We start from the raw sequence: 19,998 nt of genomic DNA, 5'->3' as shown, positions 1-19,998 counted from the left end.
ATTTATGAAATGAAATTTTTTAAACAGTAAGTTTGAAAATTAGCTCTTCATAAGATATATCATGAAAATGGGAGTGGGAACAAGTTATTTCATTCCAACAGGAAGTGTTTTACAGAAAATTTAGATACAGGAAATTTAGATTTGAATACGCATTTTATCAGATAATTATTTGTCGTATTAAAATCACTCTAAATGTTAGGTTCTTGAAGTTACATGTGCTTAATAAAATGGGACACATTTATAATAAATATTCAATAATTTTGCATTCACATATCTATTAACGAATCGAGCTCATATGAGTGCCTTTCTGTAATGGCATATAAGCAATTCACATTAGCTCAATCTTGTATAACTCAGATAAGTAAATTACTAATTGTCTATTCGTTGTTACGATATAGTAACTTCTATGCATAATAATTTAAAAATTTATTTATGATTTAATTTTGTTAAAGAAATTTTCTTAAATTGAAATACAAGTGAAATTTGCTCAATTGTATATAATAACACTTTCTCAAGTTGTAAATATAGATTGAAAATTATAGAGTTAAATATAAGCAATGAAATAGTAAATAATAAATAACTATAATCTAAAGCAAATAATAAATAACCGAAACAATCAATAAATATAATTATCTGGGAAAATATTTACAAATTAGGAAATAAAACCATTTTTATAAGTCTTAGAAATTTTTTTGATGCAGTTAACGTCAACTAAGCTATATTGTTAGTAAACTAAATACCTAATGTTTTTCTCATACAATTATCCTTTATGAATATTTTCCAATGTTACTTTCCTCCAATGTTAATTTTACGTAAGTTGCTTTTATATAAATATTTTCATTAAGGCATTTTCTTAAATTATCCATATTTAAATATTAAGAAATATGACCTAAATCTTTATTTGCAGGAAAATATGAGATAAGTATTTTTCAGATAAAAATAATGACTTATTTTGCATCATATAAAAGTGTTCTAAATAATTTTTTGTAATATAAATAGTTTGAAATTTCAAAGATTAGACAAAATTATGAAAACATTTCTGTGTTTACTCAGTTTTCTCATATTTTAAAAAAATAGTCATAGAATTATTTTATAACTTTACAAGAGTTTACGTCACGCAATTTCTCTTACGTATAAATAAATTTTAAAACCTTTAAAGGTCTGAGAGACCGACAAAAAATTACAAACAAAAACTAAAATTTTTGAGCATCCTATGCCAAAAACTATAGCGAAAAGCTTGTAACATCAGTAAATTCGGGTGTCATATATAATAACTACATAAAGTTTCATAGATCTAGCTGAATTATTCATGGAGATAAAGAAATTTTTTTGCAAAAATTTTTTTTTTTACCTTTTGTTCTATATCTGAAGAAACATTCAATTAAATTTAGCAAACTTTTTGGAGCTATTTTTAATCAATAATGAAAATATCATTTTAAAATTTGAATAAAATTCGAGTAAACTAATAATACAAACACAAAGACCAAGCTTCCTTAAAATAAACATTTAAAACAAGAAAATAATCTCAAATATTCTTTTGATTTTAATAGACCTAAAAATATCCATGCCTCAAAATAAATCTCGCAAATGGCTCTTAATATTAACTTCTATAAAATTAGATCTGGTCTTCTTACTGGTTTGATGATGTCAAAGGAAAAATAGATATTTTCTATTGATGATTCAATTTCTATCTGTACATTTTGAATTTCAAACTTAAAAATATTTGAAAACCTTATGTATTTTTTTTACATGCGTATTATGTACTTTGTATTTACCCATTTATATTTTTTCGTATTTTTTTACATGCGTATTATGTATTTTGTATTTACACATTTGTATTTTTTATGTTTTTCTTTACATTATGCATTTTTTTCTATATACAGTAACGTGCGCAATATAAGTCAAGCCTGAAATTAAATGAACTTTCATAAAAATTTGTTTATCCTGCATATATTTTCTTTTATTTAAGGAAAAGAAATATGATTTTTCATAAAATGCAATGCTTTCAGATTAAGCACTTAACATGAAGAAAGTTCTAGTACAATTCTGAATATGAGAAAAACTAATGCTTATATTAATTTTTTTTAATTTAATGTAAGTATTATTTACAATTATTGTAACTATATCAATTTAAGCAAAGCTTATTTTAAATACTCAATATCATTATACTCAAAAATCACGAAATCAATAGTTTTTATAGCAACGAATTTTAATTTTTCTTTGATACTTTGCATTTAATAGTAGTTATTTTTTAAATTCTAAATAAAATTACGTAACAAATTTTATTTTGAGTACTTTAAACAAATTCCATAGGAACTTTTATTTATTTCTAATGAACTATGAAATAATAAAGAAGTACTTTAATGAAGATATATTTTTTTGGATATTGTTGTTTTTTATTATGATTTTTTTTTCTTTTTTTCAGTTCAATTCTCCTTATATTTAATTTGATTTCGTGTTTTGTGTGACAAATATTTAAAATAATCCGCCATTTTTTTACTTGATCTATTATTACTATTCTTAGAGAATAGTTTTTATAGAATTAAGCTTGCTGTCAATTAATAATTTTTTATTCTTCTTTTCAATAATTATATGTGCTTATAGCCAAACTGTATTTTTATTTTGACAATCAGTAATAGGATGTGTTTGTTATCAGGCAATAACTTTTTATATCATCATTCACAAATTGCATCAATAATTTTTTGAATTATAATTAATTTTTTGAAAAAATATTAGTTTTTTTCTATTACTCTAAAACACATCCTATAATTATTTGAATGATATTTATTCCCCAATACCTAAAGAACACAGAAGCAAAGCATATTGGTACCAATTACTTTCACATCCTCCATAAACAATTTAATAAAAGCGAGACTAAACGTCCGAATTTTCCAGAACTACTTATTGCTTTCAACATCCCTCAAATCAGAGCAAGTACATGAAAATAGGCAGTTCGGGAAATCACCGTTTCTCTGGAACTCAGTATAAATGTGGGAAACTGGTCAAGTAATTGCATAATATCATCCCCAAGGGTCTCAAAAGCTAGCTAGATCCTGGAGCCAAGATTGCGTGAGGCGCGTTTGGCATTCCAGCAAAAAGCTGAATCAGTGTAATGCATTCTTCTATTTTATTCTTTCTCTTCAAGTTGGCGGCAGAAATGTTCGCAAAACCGATCGAGACTATTCCACAGGGTTTTTCTCTTCATTATGTCTGTAGATACGGCCTTAATAATTTGTAGTGCTAGTCAGCATTCATCAAATTAAACGTCTTTTTATGTAGTTAGTGTGAATTAATTAAAAAACCAATTTATCTCACCATTTAAATGCCTTATCGTGATATCTTGCTTAGCTGAAACTTAGCGTTTAATATTAACTGTCTCAAGATTATATTGTAAAAAAAAAACAAAAAACATTTAAACAATTACTAAGAGTGATATTTTTGGTTAATATTTAAAATATTATCCAGAGTAAATAAATGCATAAACAATTGAAGTATGATATAAATATAAACGTTTCTTTATAAATATAAGCTTTAATGCTAAAAATTAAAAAAAAATTATAGAAAAATACTATTTTTACAAACATTTTGCGTGAAAAATACGAAGTGTTAATTAATTGTCTTTTTATATTTTGAATACTCATACTTAGGATTTTTGTCGAACTTATTTAATTTCTTTAAAAAAAACAAATAAAAACAGTACTCGACATGTAACAACAAAAAATAACAAAATAACCTTGTATTTGTGCATCATTCAAATAATAATTCCTATCGTATTATTGATGCTAATAGCGCCATGAAACTAAACACCGTGATATCGAGAAATGGAAAAGGTTGTGCATGATTTAAATTTTAGTTAGGAATATAAAGTAAGATTTTGATGAGATATTCTACTTAAAATTTCAAAATTATTATTCAATTTCTCCTGTTTATATTAATAACATGTCATTTTTCATTTCCCTCATTGGCTATTAAAAAAATAACATTTTATGGCTATCTCAGAAAAAAGGTATTTTTATTAGCATTATCATTACTATGTAAATGTATTATATTATGTATGATATGTACGTATCATTATTACCAGGAAATTTTACTATATAAATGGTATCTAGAAAAGTGAGTTAAGAAATGAAAGTATTTTGTCTACTTTTCTTTGATTACAGAAAAATATATCTTCAAAAATAGAGATTAAATCAAAAGTAGTTTAAACACGTGACTAACTTCCCACCAATAAATTTTTCGTTGTGTGCTCAGATTCAGCAAGAGAACGTAATGCTACAAAACAAGGTTTCTATAGTATTTATCGAATGAACAGAAGCCAACAAATGCAACAAAGCAAAATTTGGAAGGAAATGTGAAAAATTTTTAATTCGCTTAAAATGTTCTGGAGATATGGCGAGATACGCAATAAGTACTATTAACCTTAAAGGATCCAAACTTTGGACTACTCTCCTGACCAAACTATTGGGACCATATTTTCCAGATTGTGGCTACCCCCAATATCTTGGGGGTCAGAAATCCGAATCCCTCGAAAAACAGTATATTTAGTAAGAAAGTACGTTTTCGTGTCTGATTTTGTAACTTAAAATATCGTCTGCACTTATTAGTTAGCATATTTGAGATCACCCCCTCAAGCTATTAAGGTTGAGTCCCAGATCGTCGCGATCCAATCATTAAATAAAAAAAATTCAGGGTGTTTTTTTTTTTTTTGTTTTTGTTTTTTGCGCACTGTACATCCAATTTCGTATTATATGAAATGCTTGAAAAAGTTTATATAAATAAAAGTTTAGATTGAGTTGCTATGGATTTATGCAGTAATCGAAACAAAAATCGAGTTGAGTTTTGAAAAACTGTTTTACGAAACGCACGATGAAGTTAGATTAGGATAATACCCTTTTAGATTAAAATAATAATATTTATATGCAAATAACATTGCATCCATGATCTTTAAGGAAACATAAATGCTGAAAATGAAGCAACATCACTTGATAAGGATGCGGTAATTATATTTCTGTTAATTGTCGACAATATGTTAATCATCAATGCTGTTTTCAACGCTAGTTTAAATCAAGCAAATTATGCTATTATCAAACCACAATTAATACTGGTTAATTTCCAGAACTCTGAGATCGGTATACAGCAATTAAATTGTTAACCCAATTTGCACTAATCGAACGGAAATTAGAACTCTAAACAGAAAGCGTAAATATCCTTAAACCAAGTCTTATAATAGACATGAGAACTTGAGAATTATATTTAATTTGCAATATAAATTGTTATTTAATATTGAAATCACAAATATTTAATAAGTGTATTCCCTTTTATAAAATGGTTTGCACTGTTTATAAAAGCAATGCTTCATTTAAAATTTATCTATTAAAATATAACTTGATATGGATCATAAAGTGGAATAATATTACTTATAGTGCTTTTTTATTTGTTTTTGCATGATATTTCTAGATAATTAACTTTAAGCAAACGCTATTATGTTTGCATAATTCAATTTTCATATCTCAAACGGTATAATTTTCTTTTCGTTCTTAGCCTATTTACATAGATAGTTAAGAAAATTTTTTTTTTAAATAAGTTTAATAAGTAAATAGTACTGTCCATTTCCGGAGTAACAAATTTAATATAGAAATTTTGCGAAACCTTTTTTTTTCTATCAGTGCTTAAAAAAGTACAATACTTCAAAACAAAAGATTATATTTGGATGGAAATGGTGCGTTATGTTTTTCTTTCAATGAATTACTGAGTACTATTACCATACATTACTGTCTAAAGTTAAAATCAAATTGAAACTAATTTAAATGTAAGACTTTGTAGCTCATTATAGGTAATTTAAACATTAACTTGGTAGCCTTGTCTTTAAGCTAATTTAGAAATAAACTTGATGGCTTGTTTTGAAACTACTGCATATATAAACTTGGTAGCTTGTTTTGAAACTAATTTAAAATATAAACTTGGTAGCTTATTGAAGCTAATTTAAATGTAAAACTTTTTAGCTTATTGAAGATAATTTAAACACTAACTTGGTAGCGTGCTTGAAGCTAATTTTGTATTTTGAAATGAAGGGAGTTTTTACTGAATCTCCGGTAGACAGTAGGTTGAGAACTATGTGTACTACGTGGGACTCAGGGTCGAGTTTTCTAGCAACTCTCCTCGAAGTCACATGATCCCTTTAAGAAAAATAGAGAAGGTCTGAAATTATGCTGTTTAGAAATTAAAAAAAAAAAACATTTCACTAGTTTGAGAAATTTGTCCTCGTGTTTATTTCTTTGGCAAGAGGGCAATCTTTCATAATTATCCATTTGCACTTTGTTGGTCATTACGCTCAATTAGCTTAGGATTTATAACTGGTAATTACTTGAAATAAGTATATTTGCCAATCATTAGGTTTTCATTTATTTGTTTAAATAAAATCCTGAAAATGCAAAAATTTCTACAACTATTTATTTTCAACAACAAAGATTTAAATCTGTATATAATTATTATGATTGCAATTTATATTTTTTAAATTTCATGCTTTCCGAAAACTTGCTTCCCTTATTTAGTTACTTATATTTAAACAAAAAAATGTGGGAATTTTGGAAATAAAGGGTGGCAATTGCGACTCAGTTACGAAGCAAATCTCGTTTGAATTGCTTCCTGCACCATTTTCTAAAACAGGAGTCTCAAATGTTTTGAAAGTGAATCAAAAAGTTTATACGGTAGTAGTAATTATTTTCGATTAGAAATTTTTTTCTCATATTCGTACCATTTCCATTTCAAATTATGCACTTCATGTATATTTAGAACTGTTGAGTATATTTAGAACTGTATATGGCAATATTTTTACTTCAGTTACGAGAAACGAAAGTAAAAGTACGTACTCATAACTATACTTCAGTATTTAAGTAGTTTTGGTGCTACTTTTGTCACTTTGTAAAGAAAAAGTACAAGAATTTGAAACAAAAAAGTCGAAAGAAATCGATACTTTTTCTAAAATTTCTAAGGATTTTTTTCAAATGAATTGTTTTCAAGAAATTTTCAAATTAAATAAGTTTTTTTTCGGATTTTTTAAATTTAGTTTTTTTCGCAAAATATGTGTTTGATGTCTTTCTAAATTTAATGTTTTCCTCTCTTTAACAGAAATATTATCAATAACCTAATTGGCAACTAAATACTACAAGCGAAAAAATTTTTTGTAACCATAACATAATTGTATTATTCCGCATTTTACCAATTAACTCACTTATGATTACGCGAATCTTTGCATGTAGTTTGCTATATTTGTATTTATTAAATAAATGCAAACTAAAATAAAACAAACTTTTCCTTTATATTTAAAAATATATTTTATTTTTCCGAAAATATCGATGATAAATCTACCTTCAAAGTAAATTGTCTATTGTGCGTAATCGAGACAAGTTTTTGTTACTTTAAACTTACTATATTCTCAAAATGAACTGATATATCACCACTTTTTTTGTTTTTTACTTGTGCTTTTACTCTTTTTACTTTTAAGATGTACTTTTATACTTACTTTGAATTTTTACCTAAAATTTGTACTTTTTTACTTTTGTTTTATGTACTTTTATTAGATACTTTTGAAAGTAACGTTGCATTGTATGTTTGCATCAGTCATGTGTCACTATTTTTAAAGCTATGAATGAAATTCTAAAACATATTGTCATATTTTACCTATACTTCCATCAATAATAAATTACAAAGAATATTTAAAAGGCTTTGGTTAGTAATAAATATGTGAAAATAAGTTTAAGAAAACTTTTTATTTTTAATGCTTATTGTTCTAATTATGTGTCCAATTATGTGTTACAGAAGCGACGTTGAAATGATACTGATTAATCAAAATGATTATCAACAGTACTCAAAGAAGGAAAATGCGTTTAAATATACCAAGTAAAATAATTATTCACTATTTATAGATGCAGTAGAATAGAATTAAATTAGAGAAAATTAGATTTGAATTTTATAGAATTGTTGTGCTTTGCATAGTAGAAGTTAGATTGCTTTATTAGTTCTATAGCTAAATGATATTACAGTATTTTATTTTATGTAATCATTCCATGCTGATCTAATTTGAATCATCTGTTAAACTATTTTGTAGTTAAATAAGTACCAATAACTGAAATATGTCGCAAAGCTTTGAAAGTATTGTCAAAAAGAAGATTTTATACAGTTGAATATATCCCGTAAATTAAAATTTGATGTAAAAATGTTTAAAAGTACTGTCCGTTATGTGTGTTTTAGAGTGAAAGTATGTCGTTAACTATAATTTATGCGAAATGCTTAAAAAAGCAGTCACTTATGAGATTTATATATTAAAATGTATCCATTAATCATTTTTAATGCTTGAAAGTGTAGTCATTTATAAAATTATTTTACAGTTAAATAAATCTCGTTAACCTACAATTGCCCTTAACTACATTTTTAATAAAACTAAAATTATTTTGGAGACCAAAACTTTTTCAATCAGCATGGAATAGTCATCTAGAAACTTAATTTGCATGCCTAATCTATTTGTTCTATTTCTTTCCTCAAACAATAGTTCTATATTGATTATATAATCTGTACAGGAAATCCTTATTTGCCAATCTACTTAACATCGTACAATCTAACTGTACCAGATGACACTCATACCAAGTTAGCATTATTATTATTGAATGTTAAAATCAATAAAATCATTAAAATGTTTTTCGTAAGTAATAATTTATTGAAATCAAAAGTGAATCAGATCAGATGGCATCTAAATTCCATAATTAAGTAAGGATTGTGATTTAACAGAGGGGGAAATTTTACCAACATTTCGATTTATAAAATATTCAGAAATGTGTCTTAATTGCAAATTTTTACTGATTTAAGCTAAAAAATAAGGTTGAAAATATATTAATATAGTAAATAAAATAATTTTATGCACCTGTGCATTTTTTCCTGCTAAAACAAGAAAAATGTTGTTTTTAAGTTTAGAATTGGAAACTCAGATGAAAACAGGCTATGGAATAAATTAAAATAGGGCACAATTAGAAAAAAAAATTTCTTGAAGATTTGAATAAAATGCAAGTTATTATTTTTAATGCAGACTAAATTATTTTTATGACTTTAATGTTTAAAGCAAAACAATTAAACATTTATTTGCATAAAACATAGAGCAAAACATTTATTTGCATAAATATTTTAGCTTGACTAAAACGAAGGCAATAAATTGATGGAAATGTCGAAATGTATGTTGAAATCAAATTAGTTATTAGCTATAACTTGGTTATGCTTCATCATATCATTGTATCGATGTATTTAGAATGTGCATTAAATTTCCATTTTATATCAATATCAAATTGTCATTTATATAAACTTTTGAAAATCGTAGATTATTTTTTGCATAATAATAGATAAAGCTTTTTTTTTAATTGAATTTACACTTCCTGCATATGAAAACTGAGAGGAAAAAAGGCATGGGATAAGCTTAGAGCTTCCTTAAGAAAAAAGACAAAGAAGTGAAGTTCTAGATATATTTGAATAGAAATTACTACGTAATAACAAATACACGATTACAACCACTTAAAACTGCACAACTTGACTTCAGAGTCAAATGTTTTACACAAATACCCATCAACCAGTGATTCTTTGCGATAGAAAAACGTGGAGAAATTAATTCAAAATTATTACAAGCAATCCTGCAAAACATATTTTTACTTTAATTGAGAAAGTAAAAAAATCAAATCTGCTTCAAGACAATGTTAATTCGTCAACAAAAACACCAAATCCATCAAATCCGAAATAAAAAGTATTCTCATAACTGCATTCACTAAAATATTTTCTGGATATTTTAACGAAACCAATTAATTTGTATATGCAAATTATTTAATACTCCTCTACTTCCCGGAATATTTTATTTTCATATTTAAAGTGGTAGAAAAGTTTTGCTTTGATATTCATTCCACATTTAAAAAATTTCCTTTAAAATGGCTACGAATATTTTTAATTAACTGTAATGTCTGATTTTGGAAGAAAATGAGTTTTTAAAAAATGTGCTTACTGATATCAAAACAATTGGGTTTTTTAAACAGAGAAAATGTTAATTGAAGCATAAAGCTATGTATAATCAAGTAAATATATCAATCTTTCTGACAATGTGAAAAACGTTTAATTGGACTTCAAAGTAAAAAAATGTCTGAAGTTTGAATATGATATTTGTTAGGATTAATAAAATTTTAAAAAAAGAAGGCTTAAAAATAGTTTATGCCAAAATTTATATGGAAAAATTATTTCCTGTGAACTTGAGACGTATTTTCAGGCCGTACTTATAGTAAAGAGTAATCATGGTCACTAAGAGCCTAAACACTTTTTACTTTTTGTTAACTATGCATATAAATAAATTTTTTCTATTTAAATAATTTATCCCTTTTTTTCTGGTCAAAGTAAAAAATTACGTTTGAATCGGACTTAAAAACGAAAATGGCTAAAGTTTACACCATATGCATGAAATTTGTTGACATTGATAAAAAAAAATTTTTATAAAAAGAGAGAAAAAAAGCTTAAGAATGACTTGTGCTAAAATTTATATTGACGAAATTATTTCTTGGGACCTTGTGATTCAATTTTAAAATCGTTCCTGAAAAGAAACCGCTGTCAATTATGGGTAATCATTTATTAAGAATCAATTATATATTTAATATTGAAATAAATTTATTTCTTTTTCCGGGAAAACTACGTTTGAATTAGACATGAAATGAAAAATGGCTAAATAATGAATCAAATTTACTAGAATTGTAGCAATTAAAGTTTTTTATAATAAGATTTGCTTTAAAACAACTCCTTTTCTATAACCTAGTGATGCATTTATTCTCGATCTTCTTGATTTTAAACCCTCATTTAAATAGGACTGTGGTTACTAATAAAACGAAAATCGTCCGACTATCCCTAAGATGCAAACAATTAAAAAAGTTTATTAACTTTTTAACTACATGATGCGAAAAACTAAATTTAAATCAAGCTTGAGCTAAATTTGATTTGGTTACAGCTATAAAATCTAGACAAAAGGAACACTTAAAAATAATTTAGGTTGCATTAATATCGAAAAATAATTTCATGTGTACTGTAGCAAGTTTTTAAAGCTGTCATTAAAAAAGAATTCTAGATAAGGCACTGATGGACTACACACGTTTTTCTTATTTTCCATTTTAAATAATAGAATAAAAGATAAAATAAAAGTAGGCTTGAAAGAGACATCCTGAAATCATATAAATAAGCTTAACACGGCACTAATCTTAAGCGCCCTTATCATCCTGATAAAGTTTCGTGATGGCAACTGACTTGAGGCAATCTATGTAGAACAGGTGTTCTTTTTGGAACAGTTGTAGAAACTCTTAAATGGATTTATTTTGATCCGCTGTTGGAAGATGACTCATTTGGAATTCAATAGGTCTAATCAAAGTAAGTTGAAAATTATTCCAGAGTATATAGAATCAGGATATTTATTATCGAAGTATAAATAGCCAATTATATATCTTATTACTTTAATATATATATATATATATATATATATATATATATATATATATATATATATATATATATATATATATATATATATATATATATATATATATAATTATATAATTATTATATAATTATATTATAATTATTATATATATAATAATTATAATATATATAATAATTATATAATATATATAATAATTATATAATATATATAATAATAGGTTAATAATTTCATTTTTAGATTTTTGATGAGATGAAAATAAATCATTACTTACAACCCTTATGGTTAAATTAATGGGATCAAATCTCTCAATTTTTATCGAATTCAAGTAAAAAAATTTAATTTCCTAAATTGACTAATTCCTATAATAATTATAAGAAAAATAACAATTACAGAAAAATTACCTTAATTTTTGTTTTCTAAAATAACAAAAAAAATCATTAAAATATGCTTTTTAAACATTATTTAAAATAAATATAGGGCAAATTACATAAAATGGTTTTTGTTAAGTGCTATTAATCTGAAAACTCTTCAGGCACTATTTATTTCAAATAACTCCCATCATCCTAGATCTAATGGAGAATCTCTCGTTGGTTAAATTTTATGACAACAGAAAATAAAACAATATTCATGATTCAGATTTGAGCTATAGTTTCAAAGATGAAAACCATTGCCATAAAAGGAAATTTTAATCGGTTTCGATGAACTTCAGAAACCACGAATAAAAGGTTAAAAACGTGTTTTTAAAAATCGTTCTCCAAACAGGTTAATACTTCGAATTAATACGAAACGGTACTTATCAGACATTCAGTAACATAAAAGGTAAAGATTTATTTTAATTGTTTGTGATTATATAAAATATAATATGTTTTACAATACATTTCAATTTATTGAGCAAAAAAATAAAGCTTAATTTCCTAAGTCCATTATAGTTGCAAATTGTGAATAAAAATGCTTTGCATTAAAAAGCAAAAACTACTCGTATAAAGGGGCATTTTCTGCACAAACACTTGTACAATAATTTTTAAAAAAACTACTTTTCTAAAAACTTTTAAATATTACTGTTCGGAATGTAACCAATTGTTACAAATAATCTGTCATAATACATTTGGTAAATCTTTTCTAATTAGAAAAATACAGAACACAGGATGCTCATACATCATGTTGTCTAGAACACTGAATATTTATAAACATAAGAGATACTTAACAACCATGTAATAGCAGATACCTTGGTTTAAACTCAAAAACTTATGTTTATCTCAATATATTATGACATAAGAGATGTATCAATGTATGAGTTTTCTTATAAAGCATAAATAGGAAAGGAACTTTGTAATATTTTTTTTATGTAAGTTTAAAAGATAATAAATCTTCTTTATTTTAAACAATTATGATTCAATAATTCATAACTGAATTGCTGTAACTTTTTGAAAATCATTAAATTTGATAGATTTACTATAGTTGTAGATATACTATAGTCATTTTCTTTTGCTGAACTTCACTTAACAGCTGTTATTGTAACACACATTTACGGTGAAATTTCATCTCCAGCTGTGAAATACTTTTTCACCAGAATAGATAAAAAAATAAAAATAAAAAGCTGATTACAGTCTTGTTTCAAAAAAAAAGAAAATTCGTCTGTCGATTGCTTCGTTTATTTTGAAAGTGGGAAATTCCAAATATAGTCTTTTTTAATTATTCTCAGATACTGACTTCTACCAATTTTTAATATAAATCTATTTTAAATTTTACTTCAAGCTTTACAAATCTTACTTCTGTTGCAGTTCCTTTGCTGTATGTGCTTTAATTACGCTATGTGTATTCCAACACTTGACTATGACACTTTTAACTGCTAAACCTTTCTAACAAAGAAAATATAACTAAAATATCTTAAAAATAACCCAAAATCTACCAAATTTATATTTTATAACAGTTGAAAACTTTAGAAAACATTATTTTTTATGGAAATTAATATGAAAAAAAGATTTTTAACTTTTTTTTTATTTTTCTTAAAATAAGGTTTTAAAAAAAAGAAAAATAAATGCGAATAAAACTTGTGATGAATTTCTTATTATCAACACCACAAATAATAACTATAATGTAAAAAATTTTTTATAAGAAATAAATATTTAAAACAAACAAATCTAAAGTATAAAGAGAAAATTCAAAAAATTCCACACTAATATCATTTGTTTCACAAGAACAGAATTGGAAAAACTTTTGTTCCGCTATTTTTTTTAATTTCACTTAAATTTTTCTTTTTAAAACACTCATTATTTCCTAATCTATAAGCAGATAAAACAAAAACAAGAAAAAAATTATTATCGATTAAATAAAAGGGAAAAAAATAATAGAAAAATTTTGAAAGCTCACCAAAATGTTCTTACATAATTTTTTTTAAAAGACCAATGAAAAAAAAAGTCAGAAAAAGAAAAGTATAGCATTAAAGAGTGAAATTTTTGCTTTTCGTTATTTTTTGATTGTGAAAACAATATTAATTTTAGCATGTTCTTTACTGCTTACTTCCCTTACTTCATAAAAAATATAATCATTTGAAGCGAAGTCCACTGATTCTCCCATTAGGACACTCAAAATTTAAATAATACAAAGCAAAACTTTTTCATCATTTTGTAATTACCAGAGTAATTAACCTAATTTAAAGTAGTGCTAAATAGCACTTTTTTACTAGGATAGAAGTCTCCCATTTGGTACCTAATCAGATATAAAAAAAAACTGAAAAAGTTTTATTTCGATGTTTTGTGCTTAATGGGGTAATTCGTACAATATAATTGATCAAGAATTGTGTTTTCTTCTTTAGACTACTATTAATTGATCAGAAATTTTATTCTTCGCCTAAACCCATCAAAAATTTAAGCAATTGAAGTAAAAGGAAAGTTTTAAAGATTTAAACCTAAGATGTTTTTTGTGTCTAACACGTTTGCAGGTACAATGTTTCCTTCAACAAAAATATCAATAATCCTTTTTTCCGCAATCCTTTTTAATTTTGTCAAGAAACCTTAGAAAGAACATTATTCTATTAGTCGCGAATTCTACTTGGATATTGCAATTCCGTCAGACCAATGTATGCTTGTTTATATTATTTTTCAATTTAGCTCATTTTCTGCTCAAATTGTACCGAATTCCCCTCGTAAAGCTTAAGCGATTACTTTATCTATGAATTGAATATGGTTTCTCCAGGAAATATTTTTATTATTCTTTTTGCTTCATAACAAAATGAATGCCCCCTTTTCAAGACAATATAATGGATTTATTTTTTACAATTTCAATATACGTTTGTATAAATTATTTTATTTGAATTTATTATTGTAACAATAATATTTCCGAAAAGTATTATAGTTTAATAACATATTTGTTAGTAATAAAAACAAAAAAATTGTGAAAAGTGAGCTCCTTCCAAACTAAGGCCACACATACGCTTATCAAACAAAATTCGACTTTTTTCTTTTTCTTTATTTTACTTTAAAATGCTATTCAAATCTTTTCAGCTCTTCACGTCATATTATAATTTTTTATGTTATTAATTTTATGTTACAATTGAATGTTGCTCTTATAAATATTAGACAATTTTCAATAATTTTTATTCAAAACAATGTATAACAATGAATAAATTAAGTAGATTTATATGCTTTTTGTATTATTCAATTCAAGCTCTATCCTTATTATGCCCATTGTTATCAAAACAAGCATAAGCAAAATGCATTTGTAAATGTACCTCTTATCCCTGCCCAATTCAGGTTTAAATTCAAAATCTAAAGTATAAAATTTGAAATTTAAATTTAAGAAGCTAGTTTCAAAGTATTGGTTTAGTAATTATTTATATTGGGCAAATGCTTAGACCAACTTCTCAAAATTCCTTGGTATGGATAATTCTGTACTTTTGAAAAACGTTTTTTCCGTCGACGATAATTTCCTCATAAAAATTTTATTGGAACTAGAAATTCGGGAGTAAGTTTTCAGCAAGAACGAAGATACACAGAATAAATTTGTTCACTCATTAACCTATTTCAAAATAAAATTATCGTAGAATTTTTAAGCTCAAAAGCAAAAATGTATTCGATATGTTTATTTATGCATTATTAAGAGTCATTCAGAATATTTTAACCAAATAGTCTTATTATTTTAACTTCTATGAATAAATGTGTTTCCACTCAATGCATGCGGAAGAACATTAGCAGCATTGCATTTACGGTTCGTTACCCCATAACTCAGATGAGAAAGAAAGTTAGAAATTTGTTGATAAAAAAATTTAATGAAGTCAAAATGTTAATTAAAGGATTTATAAACAAGAAGTTTCATGAAATTTACCACTGCAAAATTTAAGTAAATGCAATATAAGAATGAAAATGTGCATATAGTAATTTTCATGTAATTTCTTAAGTTGCGTCTTTCGCAGTTAATTAAAACAAGTCCACACTCAAATTGATTTATACATAGCTTGGACCGTCAAAGACTTACATATTGTTAGAATTGCAATGTGCTTCACATTTTTGTAAATTTGTTTATTTGCAAGGAAAAAAAAGAAAAAAATATTATTTAATAGCTAACTGAAACGGTTACATACGAAACAAGCATATAAAGTTACCCCATGCTACCCCCAGGATAATATTTTGGCAATAGCTTGAAAAGAAAAATTTACTTCGCAATTCACGGGCCAATTTCTCACGGACATATTAACATAAATTAAAAGTTCGGCTAAAGATAACTAGCACTGTTAAAGGATCTATTCATTTATTGCAGATAAATAAACAGATATTTTAAAATATAATTTATCACCTTCAGTGAAAACAGTGAATTTTTGTAACATTGGTTAGTGATCCATGACATGGTTTGAAAAAGATGGTTAAAAAAATTTTTACCGGATTATCCCAAATCACTCTTAAATGCGTAATATACTCCTATTTTAAGTGAAGAAGCATTTTGATTTACTAATACATTTAATCATGAGAAAGAGTATTTTTATTTATTAATGCATTTAGTTAAATTTTGGTATGAGTGAATTTCTTTATACTACTGCAAAATTTGAAAACCTCCCGATATAACATCAAAGTCACAGCAATATATAAAAATTTCTTTAACAGGATTTTCATTACAAAAGAAGTGCGTGTCACCTTTCAAAAACAGATTTAGCAGTTAAAGATTTAAAGGAAAGATCAGTTTATGTCCGATTTTCACAAAAATTGCGGTTGGATTATCATTTTTTGTATTTTAAGGGGTTCTAACTTTTGAGAAATCAATAACACGAAAAATCAGTTCGAGAGTTATTATGCAATGAAGAGGGGTCATGTTATGAAAAAACAGCTCCTGTTCACGCACTTCCGTCGTTTTTTCTCAAAATCACCTTTCACGGATATAAACCAATCTTTAAGCTTGATCTTCATTTGATTATGTCTTGATAATAAAAGCTTCTTAAATTCATTTAAAACTAGCACGTTAGAATGTATTTCATTTTTGAATTACCCTTATTTTGAAAGAATCCATTATTAAGAAACTATTTAAAATAAAAATTTTGATAAAATTTTCGGAAACTCCTTTGAGAATTAAAATCGCAAACTATACATATAGATCAAAATGTTTTAAAAAAAGAATTACTAAGTATAAATTAAAATTGTTGAATACGTAGTCATACTCAAATCAAGAAAGAAATCCTAATAAACTATAACAAAATATAAATTTTGATCTGATTTTCTTCTGATTCTGTTCTGAGCGAAACACAAACTTTGAATTTTTATTTACAAAATATTCAATTCCAACAGTGGATCAATAAAACGTAATCTATTCGCATCAAGGCATTTCCTCTCTCTTCGATTCCAAGATTATAATAAAATAAAAATTGATTTTTTTTTATTTGCATGAAAACAGCAAACTGAGAATAAATATGTAAATACGAAATAAAATACTCATTTTATTCAAATCTATTAATATAATGCACTCTTTTCTTCTAAACATAAATGAAACTTATTTTTAATATTAAAACTACTTTTTTTTAATATTATTATTCCGTTTAAAAATTTATTATTTATTATGTAAATATCATGTTTAATTTTCATACAGATTTTTCAAAAGATTACTTATAACAATACTCAATGGAAATTATATATAATATAATAATGAAAACTTATTTTAAGCATTAAAACAACTTTTATATTGTTTTTCTGTTTAAAAATGTTTTCAGTTAATGTCGACAGTTATCATTTTCCTACAGTCTTTTCTGTTTAAAGGTTACTTATAGTAATACTCATTAAAATTTATAATATAATAGAATTAATATTTTCTATTCAAAGGAAAACAATATATAACTTTGCATAAAAATTTGAAACACAGAGCCAAAATAAAATACTTATTTGATTCGAATTCCTTAATGTAATGCATTCATTTGACTTATGCACTTATTTTACTTTAAAATCCAATGAAAAGTGATTTCTAAAGTTTAAATTATTTTAGTTTTATTATTATTTTGTCTGAAAACATATAATGCTAATGTTATATTCCCTATATAATCGTAGCTCTTTAAACATTTACCTAAAATAATACTCAATATTAGAATCAACAGAACTGATAAAAAACATTCAGATACAAAGAAATAATTTATGAAAGAAATGACTGTTGTATATTAAGATACTAATCTATATCAACTGACTTAATTTTTTAGATATTTAGACAAAATTTTATTATAAAGTGTTTTATCTAAAAATTTATTCAGCCATTGCAAAAGTACTATTACTTTTGCTATACAGTCATTGTTGTCTAAAATATAACTAAAAATAATATTCATTATTAGGACTAGCGGAAAAGGCAAAAAATAATAATAATAATCTGGTACAAATAAATGATTTATGAAAAAATACAATTACGTGACATTAACAGTAGAACCTCCATGATATCGATTACCCTTACGAAAGTAATCTATATAAAGTAAATTATTTTTTGGTAAAATTTGACAAAGGTAGGTGTTTTCAGCTTTATGCCTATATGTTTGGTTTTATTAAAGATTTACGTAAAAAAATGACATGGTATCGACATTTAACGTAAAATGTACCACAATTCTAGATGACATTATTGATTTTTTATGATAAAAAACGACAGAAATTCAATAAAAATTTTGTTAAGTGATATTTATTATTATTATTACCAATTTTTGTCACATCCTTTGTTTTGTAAAAACAAATATATTGTTAATTAGAATGAGTTCATAAAAATTCTGCTTTTATTAAACATATCCTTAATAAATAAAGTAACAAATTTAATAAGTTTAAAAAGATAAAACATTTGAAACGTAGAATAGGATATAGAAGGAGATATTTTGTATTTTGTAAGTTGTATACTTTTTTTAAAAAAATGACATTTAACTTCGTTTCTAAAATTAATCATCAAAATAGAAAGCTGAAATATTTTCTACAAAACTCTTAAACAAATCTGTCACTCAAACTCTTTTGTAGAGAGTATCTGAGGAGAATAGAAGGCACTGTTGATTGATATTGATATTCAAAAAAGATATCAAGAAGCTGTTTTTTTTTAATTTTTTTAATCCTTTTAGTAAATTACAAGATGAACTGATTATTGCCAACGATCATTCACTTTTAAAAATGGATACTCAGATTATTCATGAAAGTGTTTTATCAAATGAAATGTGGAATGTTGCTTAATTAGTTTATCTATTTGTTTCACATATCAAAAGAGATGGAAAATACTAAATTCTTTTGTGCTAAGCAGCTTTGTGGTGCTGCCATCTATGCGTGAATGAGAGTATCGTAGTCTAATGATCCAGGGTCACAAATTGGAGAGTGCTGGATACTGGAAACTTTTCCTGTGCTAAAGGGAATAGAAGAAATGTTATGGTGCCAAAGCTGGGACTCGAGCCCTCGATCACGAAATTAACCCCCTCGGTCATAATATGCACCCAACTGCAAGAAACCTAGTGACTTCATTACGTGGGCCTTGTAGGTGCGAAACATTTTTAATTGTTTAGATGTATTAGGTAAAAGCAGTTAATAAACGTTTTTTTCACAGTCAACAGTTTGAATACCATCTTATTTACGGTTATTTGATTATTTTGTTTGATCATGGTAAAATAACAATTAAATAAATTATTATTTTGCCATTTTTAAGTGAAAATTGTAACTGTGAAGTATATAAATTAAAGAAAGCATGAGTGAGTAAGTTATCATCAGGGTTCAAAAGCGGTTTGAGCGTATTAAGTCAAGCATCTCTAAAAGAACTATTTTATTATGCTTCGAATAAGCTGTTATGCTTCGAATAGGCTGGATCATACGTGTGTATTAGAATTATTGAATGGTTATTTGCTTTGTACTGTATCAATGTGTGTACATATCAAATTTTGTTAAGATCGGTCTAGTAGTTCAAGAGATAATCGATCAAATCTGTAAATTCTCTTAATTTCTTACACCAGTGTTCTTATGAAAAGATAGTCTATTTTTATACAAAATCTATATTTCCAAATTTATTTACATTCTATGATACAT

At 25.5% G+C, this 19,998-nt stretch overlaps 2 protein-coding genes across 6 annotated transcripts in view; one reads left to right on the top strand and one right to left on the bottom strand.

Annotated features, from left to right (window-relative positions):
* The window catches only part of LOC107453666 (synaptotagmin-5), an 89,892-nt gene that overhangs the window by 13,854 nt on the left and 56,040 nt on the right, over nt 1–19,998 (top strand). Inside the window, exon 2 of one of the 5 annotated variants that reach the window (XM_016070564.4) lies at nt 7,819–7,899. The exons of 2 other annotated variants lie outside the window; for them this stretch is intronic. In XM_016070564.4, coding sequence (XP_015926050.1) covers nt 7,819–7,899 — 81 coding nt within the window. Of the gene's footprint in view, nt 1–7,818; nt 7,900–11,281; nt 11,431–19,998 lie in introns of those variants that run through there. 2 more of the 5 variants (XM_016070567.4, XM_016070565.5) reach the window with 2 other exon arrangements.
* Nucleotides 1–19,998, bottom strand: part of LOC107443976 (uncharacterized) — a 159,292-nt gene that overhangs the window by 120,974 nt on the left and 18,320 nt on the right. The window lies entirely within an intron of this gene.

Source organism: Parasteatoda tepidariorum, chromosome 11 (assembly GCF_982258835.1).
Source record: "Parasteatoda tepidariorum strain Cologne lab strain chromosome 11, Ptep-v5.0, whole genome shotgun sequence".
In the NCBI taxonomy this organism is placed as follows: Eukaryota; Metazoa; Arthropoda; class Arachnida; order Araneae; family Theridiidae; genus Parasteatoda; species Parasteatoda tepidariorum.
Note: the sequence above shows the minus strand (reverse complement) of the source record. Positions and strands in the feature narration are given on the sequence as shown.